This window comes from Cydia splendana, chromosome Z (assembly GCF_910591565.1).
Source record: "Cydia splendana chromosome Z, ilCydSple1.2, whole genome shotgun sequence".
NCBI lineage: Eukaryota > Metazoa > Arthropoda > Insecta > Lepidoptera > Tortricidae > Cydia > Cydia splendana.
The window spans coordinates 14,501,859-14,516,923 of NC_085987.1; the positions used below are offsets into that span (position 1 = coordinate 14,501,859).

General features: G+C 38.5%; 1 protein-coding gene across 1 annotated transcript; it reads right to left on the bottom strand.

Moving 5' to 3' along the window:
• Nucleotides 1-336: 336 nt before the first annotated feature.
• On the bottom strand, nt 337-11,048 carry LOC134804443 (uncharacterized). Its single transcript, XM_063777483.1, has 7 exons — nt 10,957-11,048; nt 10,160-10,242; nt 9,744-9,936; nt 9,169-9,299; nt 2,562-2,625; nt 1,964-2,081; nt 337-547 (listed from the first exon to the last, which is right to left on the bottom strand). The coding sequence occupies exons 2-7, from the start codon at nt 10,239-10,241 to the stop codon at nt 353-355; spliced, it is 783 nt and encodes a 260-aa protein (XP_063633553.1). The 5' UTR covers nt 10,242; nt 10,957-11,048; the 3' UTR covers nt 337-352.
• Between the last annotated feature and the right edge of the window lie 4,017 nt (nt 11,049-15,065).

The window sequence follows — 15,065 nt, forward strand, 5'->3', positions numbered from 1 at the left end:
AACTACGGTTTATTTGTGTAGTTTATTGTACAGTTCGTTCCATACTTAGCGTTTAAAACAATAACGTGTTTTGTCACTAAATTTGTATTATAAAACTAGCTGAAATGCACATGTACAACTTGTCCTATCCTCCTAAGGCCCAGGCATACAAATAAAAAAATCATTTGCCACTGAAAACTGAACCTAAAGTGTAGGAAATACAGTTGATTTTGCGTTTAAAGATTGAACGAAACATAGCAAAAGCGACTCTGTTCCAATTGAATAGGTATGATTTAAATGTCATCGAACTGAAGAAATACTAGATTAGGTAGGACCTTGGGGCTTAGGAGGCTATTGCAAAGCAGCTGAGAGGTTAGACGAATCTATCGATGTATTTCCAGGTGTCGAGCGTTGAGAGCACGGGGTTGACGGCCACTGGGAGCGCGTACGACACGGCGGCGGCGATGGCGCCCTGGAAGCGGTTGGCGTAGTCTATGATTACGTCCTCGAGCATGGCGTTCACTACCTGGTCGATGTTACCGCCCCCGATCACGCCGGTCAGCTCGGACTGGAAATAAAATGCTATTGGTGAGCTTTTTACTGCATATTAGGTAACATTCAAAATGCGAGTATGAAACAGTTCAAGTAAGTACATAATAAGTGAACTTAGTGTATAAACTAGTAGTTCGCCCCGATAATGAGATTTCTGTAGACAAACACAACTCTCTACAGAAGTTACGAGGGTTTGGTCACTTTTCAGTACTTTAGAGGACAATTTCTCCCAATAGGTTGAGTTTGGGCAGCTAACAAAAAATACGTGTCTGTTATTTTAGACTACTCTATTATATCAAAACAAATCAAATCTGAGTCGGACAGTTGGGTAGGTTTCCTTGTTTGTCATCTAAATGTACAGTTTTTCGACGGTTTACTAACGAATGGGCCAAAAACGTTTCCCAAAGTATCACATCCCAAACTATGTTTCCCAAAAAAATCTTTGGCAAAACAACTTATCGCAATTTTTCAGTTAGCAATAGTCTTTTTTGGCAAGTTATTGTTTAGCAAATAATTACTTGGACAAGTTTCATTTTACCAAGTTTTATTTAGTCAAATGTATCATTAAACATAACATATTGTATGGCATACAATTTACATACCAATAGATATTTTTATTTTTGCTTTTATTTGAAAAACTTAATCCCGACCTTGGATTTTTTATCATTTTGATTATGTTTTACGCATACGGATGTGATTAGTTGAACCATAAACATTTTAATTTTTAAGAAAAAGAAACCGAATTCTATGGGGGCCGGTGAAAGATTATTGTAGATGGTGCACTATGTAGAAAAGGAGGTAAAACCACCCACTTTTCTAGTAGCATTTCGTTTAAAACTGTAAGGGTCGTAGTTCTAGCCTAACCTAACCCACTTCTCTGATAGCAGTTCGGTTCTGTGAGGATCGCAGTTCGAACCTAATCAAACCCACTTTTCTAGTAGCATTTCGTTTCTGTAAGGCTCGCAGTTCTAACCTAACCTAACCCCCCACTTTTAATATATTTTATATATGATCATTTGACCAAATAAATTATATGCGAAGTGTAACTTTGCTAAAGGTTCCCTTGGGAAATGAAACTATTGCGATAAGTTTGTTGGGAAGTGAAATTTGGAGAAAGGTATTTGGCCCAAACGAACACCTACACCTTTTTCGACGTTTTGCCTTTTTGGATTATAAATTATATGGAAATGGCACCGGTCAGTGTACCCATCGTGAAAAATATTTTAAGTACCTACAGTCGAAAGTTTTAATTTATGACCCATTTTATATCTTGTCACAGTGTAAATAGTATTGAGGTCTCTAGCGACATTCATATTGATTGTCACTGTGACAAGATACGAAATGGGTCATAAATTAATACTTTCGACCGTACTATGCATGCCTGCAGTGCACTTTAGTACCTATAACGATGACGTTTATTCCAATTAGTTACCTTGAAATGAGGAATCTGGTAAAAGGAGTTGATGACTCTGTCGAGTATCACCGACTGGCCGTCTTCCGATTGCTTCAGAAGCAACGTTCCACTGAAGCGGAAACCATCAATTTGGAATCTAGAAAAAAAAAATATTAAAGGAATAAGCACATAATTAAAGGCAAATGTTACTCGATTTTTACTGACATAGGTAGGTGAACAAGCATGTTTAGCATGTATATTACTTATATACCTATGCTGTAAGGGTCTTTGCTTGGCTAACGACTAATGAGATGTACCTAGTACCTACTACCTATTTTGTAAGTGTAAGCGAAACTAATAAATCTAAATAAAAAATAAAAACTAGTAAATGTCCAGTTATTTATGAAGAACCTAGTTATTATGTTTTGCGTTGGTCATGCATGCATGTAGGTATGTTATATTTTTATCGCTCATATTTATGTAGGTATACTGATGTATATAAGTTGATAAGTCTTTGCCTGAGATTTTAATATGAGTTCAACTAAAAACAAAGCTTTAAAGCGCTTCTAATGTCTACAGGAAAGACGTTAAGTTACAAATGCTTAAAATAGTAAAAACGTAGGTATTATCCATTTACCTTGCTTTGCCTTTTCCGTACAGAGGAATAGCAGTTAACAGATCTCCAACCAAATCGTAGCTCTCTGAGAATATAAAGAAAAAATATTAAAATTCGTAGAAAATATATAACTCAAATACCTACTAATTTTAAACATAGGTAGGTATAAAAGAATCATAAGGTACAGGAACGAATAATGAATGTGGAATCCATTCAGGAAAATACAGAGTCGAGATAAGAAACAAAAAAAACAATGTCTAAAGTACCTAAGTGTAATATGTCTTATATGGTGTTTAATCACATGGCAGCACACAGCAGTGATGGTAAACCCGAAACTATAGATTTGATGTCAGGCAGTTCTAGTTATGGGGTTTTAGTTAGTGTCCGACCGAAACATGTTTTTTTGCCGAAACCGAAACCGAAACCGAATGTTCGGCTTTGGCTCTAGTTTTGGCCGAAACCGAAACCGAAACCGAAACTTTTGTAGAGTTGTTAAAATCGTTGAAAAAATGTCATAAAACCGCTTTTACACACATATTATGGGGCTGTCAACACCCAATGTCCTTGAAATTGATGTTACTTAAGCAGTTTTTTAAGAAAATTACTAGAGTACTTCTACGAAATTATGACGTAAGTATAAATAACATTTGCACTAGTTGCACTGTATATGCTATCAAAATCATTGCAGAATTTTCTTGGTCTAACTCTATTCATTCACCAGTCAAGTTAATATGTAGATACAGGGACAACCAAAAAACCAGCCAAAAACGCGAGCACAGCGAGCGCGAAATTTTTTGTTGACAATATCGCAAGGCCGTGTACCGATCTTCACCTGGGCCTAAAAGTCCGAAGTTCCCCAGTAAGGCGAACTTTCATGCGAAGTCAAAGCCGTGCTTCAAGCTTCAGGATAAGTAGTTGAGCACAGACTCCAACCAATGTCCATTGTATTAAAAAGCGAGACCGCAGGCCGAGCAAGGCGCAGCGAGGCCAAAGGCTAAGCTGAAGTATAGAGGACATGTGGAACACAAACCAATGGTATATTGAGGTAAAAAGTGAGGCTAAGGTCGAGCATTAGTATAACAAAACTGTACTGGGGACAATTTTAAGGGTTTTTTGTTCGTTTTAATCAATAGTCAGCTGTTCAGCCTTGCAAAATATTAACTATTGAGAAAATCAACTTTGCGGCACTAGTTGAGCCCTATAGCCTCGCTTAAAATTTGCCATTAGAGGTAGATAGGAAAATTACTGAATAACTGAGTGAATAAGAGCGAAAAAGACATCGTTCGACTCAGGCCGAGCTGATACTCAGCCAACGCCTGAAGATTGAAATTAAAAACGCAAACTTATTTCCCTGTACTGAACAACAGAACATGTTGTATGCAGAATTAACTGTAGGGGGCCCCGAACCTTGCACTGCCTGCCGACATGCTTAATGCATGCTTTACTCTCGGGGTTAGAAGGTCAGTCTGATGGCAGTCGCTTTCGTAAAATCTAGTGCCTACGCCAATTCTTGGGATTAGTTGTCAATTGCACCCCAGGCTCCCATTCCCATTGCCACGGCTCGGCAAAAATTCCGGGATTACGCGAGGAACATGATGAGTTTTCTTATTATTCTCTTGCCCAGGGCCCGATACAATTAGTCAGTGTGCGCGTTATAGGTATTGACAGCCTCTTAAGACTGCGTCGACCGTCCAGTATATGTAATAAACCAATTAATTTCTGTACCTATACATGAATCAGTATATGTACCTAGGTATTAATATCGTTGTCCTACTTATTCCCCAACTTTTGGTCTCTGTTCCAAATACCATTTCGTAAGTTTCGGCCCGGCCGAAAGGTTCGGCCGTTTTTTGGCCGAAACCGAAACTACAGCCGAAACATGAATTTTTGGCCGAAACTGGCCGAAACCGAAACCGAAACCGAACCTTCGGTCGGACACTAGTTTTAGTATAACAAAAAATGATGAAATTTGTTTTATTCTACATATTCAACTTGTTTTTTTTTTTCGTTAATTTCAAGGGTGCATTCCTGAGCTTAAATCAAGTAACTTTCTCAAAGACACCGATATTCTAATTAACTCCGTTTCGGAGATAATCAATAATTTATTTTTTTCCTATAAGGCCTCTACAAGCGTGTACACTTGCCTTAGGGCCGGTTTACATATTGATTAGTGTTTAGAATGAGATCATACATTTGCTACTAAACTTCAGTACAATCTCGGTCTATCGATGTTCGAAATGACATTGATATGTCACAGATTTCTATTGTTTGGTTGAGTTAAATGTAATGCCCGTGTTACAACAACGCTATAATATAGTAACACGGGCATATTATGCTACATTTAATTACTTTTAAAACTTTTTTTTTAAAGAAGGAAAAAATATTTTTCGAAAATTAACTATGCTATTTAGTTCTCTTAAACGTACAATTAACCATACCCCGAAGTTAACGGAATTCAATAAAAACACGGTGTATATAAGTTCTATTGGTATTCTAGTTCTTCTTCTTCTTCTTCCTCGCGTTATCCCGGCATTTTGCCACGGCTCATTAGAGCCTGGGGTCCGCTTGACAACTAATCCCATGATTTGACGTAGGCACTAGTTTTTACGAAAGCGACTGCCATCTGACCTTCCAACCCAGAGGGGAAACTAGGCCTTATTGGGATTAGTCCGGTTTCCTCACGATGTTTTCCTTCACCGAAAAGCGACTGGCAAATAGGAAATAATATTTCGTACATAAGTTCCGAAAAACTCATTGGTACGAGCCGGGCTTTGAACCCACGACCTCCGGATTGAAAGTCGCACGCTCTTACCGCTAGGCCACCAGCGCGCTATTGGTATTCTAGTTAACGCACTTTAAATTAGGTAGGTATCTTATACCGCAATAAACCGGCAATTTTTAACAAATTATTCACAAGGTTCGATGTCCAGTTGTAATGAGGGTTTCAAAAAATGAATTTTTAGAAATCGTGTTTTTATTGAATTCCGTTAACTTCGGGGTATGGTTAAGTACCGTAAAACGGGGTGAGTAGGTTTGCGGGGAGAGTTGGGTTATGAATGGGAAGAGAAGGGTTGAGAGGGGGGTGAGAAGGGATTTTAAGGCTACTGCTACAAAAATAATGTATTCCAATTTAAAATGGAGCTATAGTAATACGCATAATAAAAAAAATCGATCCAACAATCTTCCAAAATCACCTTTGTATGAAAACCCCTCTCACCCCAAATACGAGGCACTACGGGGTGAGGTGGGTTTTCCTCTTTATTGTCAAAGTTATGAAATGGAACTACCCAAAATAAAATAAAAACTAAAATACAAACTTCCGGAACACTTATTATATACACCATTCAGTTTTCATATGTAAAAATAAAATGTTATCGAGGTTTGAATTTCAGTTTTGACCCTACTCACCCCATTTTACGGTACGTTTAGGAGAAGTAAATGGCATAGTTAAATTTAAAAAAAATCTAAGTTTAAAAAGTAATTAAATGCAGCATATAGCGTTATTGTAACACGGGCATTACCTACATTTAACTCAACCAAACAATTGAAATCTGTGACATATCAATGTCATTTCGAACATCGATCGACCGAGATTGTACTTAAGTTAGTAGAGACACCTTGCTGACAGAAGTTAAGGACAAAATTCCGAAACTATACAATTACCTTTTCTTTTGCTATTCAGACTCATCTAAATTAATGTACAAGTCACATGAATTATCTTCCGAGGTTGGCTGTCAGCAGGGTGACCCTCTCGGGCCAGCAATTTTTAGTTTGGCTATAAATCCAATTATCAAAAATTTAAAATCAAAATTCAATGTGTGGTACTTAGATGACGGAACCCTAGGAGGTGACGTGAATACTGTACTCTCTGATTTGTCTTTTATTAAGAGTAGTTTCGAAAATATTGGTTTAGAACTGAATTTCAGTAAATGCGAACTCTTTATTCAAAAATCTTCTTGTACTTTGACCAACTTACAACCCAAATTTGACGATCTGACTCCCAATATCAAATCAGTAGACAAGTATTCTCTTTGCCTCCTGGGTTCTCCTATATTCGAAGAATCTTTTCCCGATTATATTTCTAACTCCATAACTAAATTCAAAAGTCACACGGATCGCTTACTCGAAATTAGCCCTCATTATGCTCTTGTGATTCTTAAATTCTGCCTTTTTGTCCCTAAATTTACGTATGTGCTCCGCTGTTGTCCTTTCTGGAAACATCAAAATTTATTGTCGCCCATAGATGATTTGATCAAAATTAGTTTAGAGACGATTCTAAACATTCAGCTAAGTGAGCCTTCCTGGTCTCAAGCGTCCCTCCCCATTCGGTTTGGAGGTTTAGGAATTCGCAAAATTTCCAGTGTGGCTTCCCCAGCCTTTTTGGCGTCCACTCATAGCACGTCTGGTCTCATAGGAAATATCTTAAGGGCTTTGCCCACAAACTGTGAGATTGCGGGCTTTGAGGACGCCAAAAATGCTTTTAAAATTGCTTGCCCAGGCAAACAATTTCCAGACAACCCAAATTCACAAAGGAGTTGGGATAATGTTTACTGTGATTTAACTTACAATACTCTCCTAAACAACTGTACAGGTCCAGACCGCGCGAGGCTTTTGGCGGTCGGAGCCCGGGAAGCCGGTTACTGGCTACATGCCCATCCTTCGCCCAATACTGGTACTTTCTTGGATCCGGCCTCCCTTAGACTGGCGACTGGTTTGCGATTCGGGGTTTCGGTGTGTACGCCACACATATGCTCTTGTGGCACGGACGTGGACCGACTGGGACACCACGGATTATCTTGTCAAAAAAGTGCAGGCCGTTTTTCGAGACATGCGTCGCTTAATGACATAGTCCGTCGGTCTCTTGCCACCATCAATGTGCCTGCTCTTCTTGAGCCGACTGGCATTATCAGAGATGATGGCAAGAGGCCCGATGGAGTGTCCTTAGTTCCTTGGAGCTTGGGACGGATGTTGGTGTGGGATGCTACCTGCGTAGACACACTGGCACCGTCCCACCTCCAACGGACTACTGTAAAAGCGGGCGGAGCGGCGGAAAGCGCCGAAATTCTAAAACGTAACAAATATAAGAGCCTCGGTAGAGAGTACCATTTTGTACCATTTGGTGATGAAACTCTAGGTCCATGGGGTCCCAGCGCGCATAAGTTGTTCGCAGAAATCGCGAAGCGTCTGGTTGACGTAACTGGTGACCGAAGAGCTGGCGGCTACCTCGCACAACGTATCAGCATTGCGATACAGCGAGGAAATGCAGCCAGCATCCTTGGTACAATGCCTCAAGGGCCTATTTTAGATTTAAGCTAGTTATTAATTTCGTTTAGTAGTACCACTGTATATATATTGTACTTAAGTTTAGTAGCAAATGTTTGAACTCATTCTAAACACTAATCAATATGTAAACCGCCCTAAGGCAAGTGTACACGCTTGTAGAGGCCTTATAGGAAAAAAATAAATTATTGATTGTCTCCGTAATGGAGTTAATTAGAATATCGGTGTCTTTGAGAAAGTTACTTGATTTAAGCTCAGGAATGCACCCTTGAAATTAACGGAAATCAAAAAAGACATGGTGTATAGTTTCTTCTTACTCCACAATAATTACCCAACAATTAAAGATAGGACTCTTTGAACTACGGCGAGTCTGTCAAGTTGGCCCTCGCAAAAGGAGACAAATTCTATACAATTCTTCCTGCGAAAACGAAACGGAGGCCTAGTCGTGGCCCTCGGGTCAGATCGTTTGGGGACTAATGAGAGGAGATAATGGAGACATGGCCAAAATTATTAACGAGAGCCGTTAATAGAGAGAGAAAGAGAGAGATACAGCGAAGATAAAGTTTATATGATTCGAGTTTACCATCTATCTCCCGTATTACACACAATGTTTTAATATTAAAAATAAATTTGCCCAGAAAATAATACAACGGACACAAATATAAGCACCTATAATATACAATTAAATAACAAATAATTAAATACAATTCAAATACAAATCTGACAGCACGCATAGCAACCGAATGAAGCATTGGACAATTAGTATTCACTTTTTACGTGAGAATGAGAATACGATATAGGATTGATCAAGTTTTTCACGGTAACCAAATGGTGGTTATAAATTCGTGGTGGTGGTGGCGTAGAAAAAATGAGTAGTATTTGACGCAAGGCATTAAAGGCAACGCTCAGATCAGCAATAGGTACCATAAAGGTGACAAGTGAGGGGGGGGGGGACATACTCGTGCCGAACGAGATTTTTCATTTATCCCTACTTCTACATGTCAAATCGGTAGCGGTACCCGACTAACTTAACAACTTGTAGATACTCTAAAGTATTTGCTTTGAGAGGCAAAGGCTAAATTGTAAAACTACAATTAAATTTATTTCAGAAATGTACACTCAACAGTAAAATATGTACAGTCAACTGTAAAAATATGGGTGCACAAATCATCTCAAAAATATGTCCCATAGCTCTTATGTCAGCGAATTAGGAACTATGGGACATATTTTTGAATCAGTTGGCTACACCCATATTTTTACAGTTGACTGTACCTAATCAAGTTAAAAATATACCTAGTGGTCAATGACTGAATTCGCTCAGCAAAATCGACTAATAGTAAATGCTCACCGGCTTCGATCACAATGCTGGGCACAGAGATGTCCACTTCGAAGGACAGTTGGGACGGCGTGAACGTGCTGGTGTGCACGACGAATCCGCCGATACCAGTCATCAAGGCATTCTTCAGGTCTAGGTCAAGGCTACAATTGAAACACGAAATTAAAATCAACTTTGATATACTTATTCAATAGCAATCATACTTTTTTCTGGCAATAATTAATGGTCACGAAAAAGTACGCATAAAAGTAGAATTAGATATATTTCATTCAAGAACAAACAATCATAATTGATATACCTACTTAATCACCACAAAACAAAAAGTAGTTAGTTATTTTTTCAAGATCTAATTTAGAATCTCAAAGATTCTAAATAATTTAGAAATTTGCGTACGTTTAAAGTGACATTCTAATTTAAACGTCACTTTGGTCATATTGTTTTACGCTCTCAACGAAATTTTATTATGCTCCCTCTTTTTAAAAACGCAATTTTGGCCACTGAATTCAGTCCATTGAGTAAGTAGGTAGGTAGTGTTTTTCGGTGCTGTTATAAACGTGGAGTTTAATACGATCTCCAAGCAGACTTACTTGATGAGTCCCAATGGAAGGTGTAGGCGGAATTCCTCCAAGAACAAGGGGTCTAGAGGTGGAATGCCAAAGAGTGAGGATCCATTGTTAATGACGGAACGGATATAGTTGAATAGCTGACGGATCAACTGGTTGATAAGGAATTCAATGGCTGCGTTCCTCTCGGAGTCCGTAAGTCCATTATCGGAAATATCTGTAAAGTTGAAATAAATATATTCAACACAATCAAAATATACACGATAATATATACTTCCCTACTTATAAGCTAGTTGTCCCAGCGTTTAATAGTGTTTTTCATAATATATATATAAAATAATAGTGTAAATTTCCAATGAATTTTAAACTAAGGTTGCCAATTATCGGGAAGCACTGGGATATTTTTGTCTCCTAGAATAGAAATATTAAGATCCATTTACCGAAGCCGAGGTCGATCTTTTCTACGGCGGTCGGCACCGCTACCACGACCGCACACAGCAGCAAGACTCCTAGCAATTTCATTCTGGAAATTAAATTTGATGTGTCTTGGTTACGCAGCACTGTTTTATTTTGGTAGTGCGTCGTGTAATAAGTCCTTCATTTTAGATTATCAATCTCCACTTAAGGGGAGAGAGCAGTTACTATATTATAATAAATGGCGCCCCACAAAGAACCAAGATGGCGTAGACAGTACGTAAGTATGTACACAAGAAAATTGATAGAAAAATTAGTAAGTATCTGATCTAATCCTTGCCTAGCTGATATTTAATTAGTCATCTTTTGGATCTCAACATTGTAAGGAGGTACATAGGTACCGCAAACCTCGCATCTATAGCCCAAGTCAATTTAAGGATCAGAGGGGCTACCGCGAAAACCGAAATTAGCAAATGGCGGGGATCTTTCTCTTTTACCCAATGAAGGCTTAATTAGAGTGACAGAGAAAAATGCTCGCAATTTGCGATTTCCAATGAAGGCGTAATTAGAGTGACAGAGAAAAATGCTCGCAATTTGCGAACTTAGATTTTCGCGGTTACTGCCCAAGTTCAAACTCAAATCTCACTATTGAAATAAATAAAGAAAAGTGTGAAAAAAGAGAAAATAATCTGAAGTTTTTTTCTCTCTTGATCGTGGTGTTTGTGTTGCTTTTGGATGAATACGAGTATTTGCTCTTAAGAATTACCTACCTAGATGGTTTTACGGTAGGTAGTAAAAAATTATTACATTTTATTATACACACCTGTTTGTATCGCTGATAGTTGGCGAACTGATCTCCTGCCGTGTTGGAATAAGGAAGAACCCTCGCACAGGCTGGTAACGCGATAATCGTCGTTGATAGGTAATCGATTCATGTGCGTCGATCAATCAAGACTGGGTCTGTCAGCGAATAGGTCTAATGTTATCTTACCTACTCTATCGGTAAGTACCTACTTTTAATTTTTCGGCAAGTACGATACCGCGAGGCCTTTTTTAGATGTAGGGTTTTACTAACTTTGATAGCCGTTCGCGCTTTATTTACTGTGGGTAGGTACTATAACTTTTTAGGGGTACGTAATAGAAATAAAAAGCATTAAGGTAAACGATTTATTGTCTTAAAATAGTGTTATTAGATAAAATATGACACAAAAATAAAACAAGCAACACGATGATGTCGATTTTACATAGGTACGAGTAGGTAGTCACCGTCCTTTCATAACGTCAAGATCCGAAGTGGTTCTAACTTTTCCATTATTTGACTTACACTTACTAACACGGCATGTAAAAAGCTTGTAAAAAGAACATTCATATGAAAGTCAACTTAATTAAACATGGAATTGATGATTTCTTTGAGTAAAGCGGTGCACTGCGCGGCGATATCTCCGTTGAACCTATTGAGGTGGTCCGCCAGCAGCTCGCCTACCATCGCGTTGAACACGTCGTCTATGTTACAATCGAATTCGGTGCGACTCTGAAATAAACAGTAAATAGCTTTATCCGCAATAGACAATGTTGATGATATTGTGATGTGAATGATGGGAGATGGAGCAAAGCAAACGTATCTTACCATCTCCATATGCCTCGCTCCAAAAAAACCGGATCATTGACCCCCAATCCGATGGGAGGATAAAATTAAAGGCCCACTTCAGAGGAGATACTTATATGTACAGTTAATCGGGCTGGGTACCTACATATTGGTATGTGGATGGAAATTGGAGATGCGTATACCTATCCCCGACGATACACGCCGATGGTGAAAACATCATTTGCAAGACAATAACAAGCTCCGAACAAACTTGTCATTAGGAATTAGTATACAGGGTGTTTGGTCCATCGTTTGCCAAATTAAAATGGCGGATAAGTGGGGTAGTTTTCTATCTATTCGCGCCCTTTAAAAATTTTTTGGGCCCACGAGTATTTTTATTTGCTTTTTTTGTTGTTTTTGAAAAATCTTCAAGGCCGACTCGTTTAAACATAAATTGAAAAAAAAAGTAAGTGGTAGAGAGATGCAACGTTTATTGCGTCGTGATGTCTAACGTTAAACGGTTTCATCAAAGTCAAAATTACTGACATTTAATCTCTAGTTTTTTTTATTAACCCTCTCAAATGTTTTACAACATGTAAAAATTTACACCAAAGTCAACTTTGATTTTCAATTAAAAAAAAAACAAAAAGAGACCATGTTCTTGAAATTACTTTACAAAATTCTGTGTTCTGTCCTCTTTCTAATAATGTACAATAATCTCAAAAAAACCTTTCATGAACTTCATTTTTTCCCGATGTTTTGTAACGGACGTAACAGGCAAAAATTATCGATGCCTAAACATTGACGCTGCAGCGCGCTGTAATCTCCTTTGAAATCCCTTTTGCCTATCCACACGCGGGTTTTTTTCAGCGATGAGGTTTGCTGGTTGTGAAGGTTTAAAACCTATCTTTCGTAAATTTAGTTGAAGGTTCTATCTCCCTCTTACATAGCACAAAAGCTGTTAGGTTCCGACGTCGCGTCGTGTCCATAGTTAATTTGTGTTTGGTTTTGTCTATCAAATTGTAATTTGTGAACGGGTCTTATTAGTGGGCGACCGTTCTAAAAAAATAAAACTTAGGCGCGAAACGCGGGACACGTGACCGACGTCGGAACTTAAAAAGCCCTAAAACAAAAACAGAAGGCAGAAAACTGAATTGTCTTTTGTTAGTGCTTTTATTAATCTCTGTTTTGTTGAGTTTTGAAAATGGCTACTTTTTCGAATGAAGAATACGCGGACATGTTAATGACGTATGGTAAAGCCGATGGTGTTGCACGAGCAGCGCAAAGAATCTATCAGAAACGATTCCCTAATAGACGCTTACCAACCCGCCACACGTTTCAAAACACTTACCGCCGCTTACGGGAAACTGGAAATCTGAACGTAAATGAACCAAGAGGGATTGTGGTGTGATAACCGGATTTTGGCACTGTTCGAGGAAGAGCCGACTAGAAACATCAGAGATGTAGCTGCATTACTCGAATTTTCTATCTGGAAGGTGGGGAAAGTTCTTCGCCAAAACAACAGACACGCATTTCACTACATTTCAGTACAAGGTACCTATTGAACGTTTGAATTACTTTTGACCCATACACTTTAACATGAGACTTAGGTCATCATCAGGCAATGTAGTCCACTGCTGGACGTAGCCCTCCCCTAAAGAGCGCCATAGCGCCTTTGGTAGAACGTGTCCTGAAAAGGGGTAGTTATAATAACCCCTATAAATCGGGGTCCCTAAATATGAGCATGAGATTGTATTCATAGCTTATTAAAAGCGTTCCATACAACACGAGCTATTAACATAAGTAATTATAACAAAATCGGACAAGTGCGAGTGGGACTCACCCACCGGAGGCTTCCGAACACATATAACTTATTTTTTTTACACATTTATAGTTATCTTATTTTTCCCTGTCTTTACTAGTTTAACCCTAAGGGGCCCACTGGTTAACAGTCCGCCGGACGGTATCGGCCTGTCAGTTGTTCGGAACTGTCAAAATTTTGTTGTAACTGACAGGCCGATACCGTCCGGCGGACTGTTAATCAGTGGGCCCCTTTATAAGAGTTTTAAAAGGAGAGCGAACTATGTTTGTACGGAGAACCGAGCTTGCTGCGGACTTAACAATTCTCACACTTAATCGATATACTTGCTAACCATAGGTAGGTATTTAATCTTCATTACTGGTTTAAAAACTAAGTACATAAATTATAGATACTACGACAATATACAGGGTGGCCTAAAAATACGTTGACAACGTTTTTTCTAATTATTTTATTAAAGTACTTACGTAACTAGTACAAAATAAGTTAAAAATAAAAACTACACTCTTTTTATGCAACAAAAATTAATTGTCTTCAAAATAGCCTCCTTTCGCTTTGATACACAAACGCAAACTTTTGTTAAAATTTTCAACGAAATGCCGCAGCTGTTCCAAGCATATTTTGTCCCATTCTTTGATAAGTGTTGCTTTCAGAGCGTTTACGCGGACGGAACTTAGTGATTTTACCGAATTATTTGTGTCAGCCGTTCAAGTAGTAGCTACCTACTTTAACCTACATCAAAAATAAGTTTTGTCATCGGTATTGATCGTCTATACAATCTTATTCTTATTCCAGTGTACTTTCCCAACCGGTGCTCGCAGGTTAGAACCGGACTATTCGAAAATCGTTATCTGCCTCTTGCATATTCAAACATAACCACGTAAAGATAAAACCGGAGTAGTCCTAATAAGATAGTCTACTTTCCCCTCTGGGTTGCCCTGCTGCTTGACCTTTCATGTGGAATTAAGTACCTTATGTAAAACTAATTTGCTTGCGCCGGTTCTCTGAATTTGTTTGCCTAGCTGACCCCCAGGATCTTAATGAGCCGTGACACAACACCAAGACAAGACTAGGACAATGGTGACAATCCGACTTTGCGCAATCCCAGGAGGTGTGCATAAATTAAAATATTATCTATCCTTTATACATATAATATAACCTCTTACAGTCGGATTACAGGCATTTACTTAGGACCAAATGAAGGTATTCAAACGGTTTCCAGCTTGCTGGGAATGAATTCTTCGAAACAATCTAATTTGATTGGCCTATATAGATTTATTTACTCGTTATATAGGAAAATAAAACTACGGTTTATTTGTGTAGTTTATTGTACAGTTCGTTCCATACTTAACGTTTAAAACGATAACGTGTTTTGTCACTAAATTTGTATTATAAAACTAGCTGAATTGCACATGTACAACTTGTCCTATCCTCCTAAGGCCCAGGCATACAAATGAAAAATTCAAAATTTGCCACTGAAAACTGAACCTAAAGTGTATAGGTAGGACCTTGGGACTTAGGAGGCTAT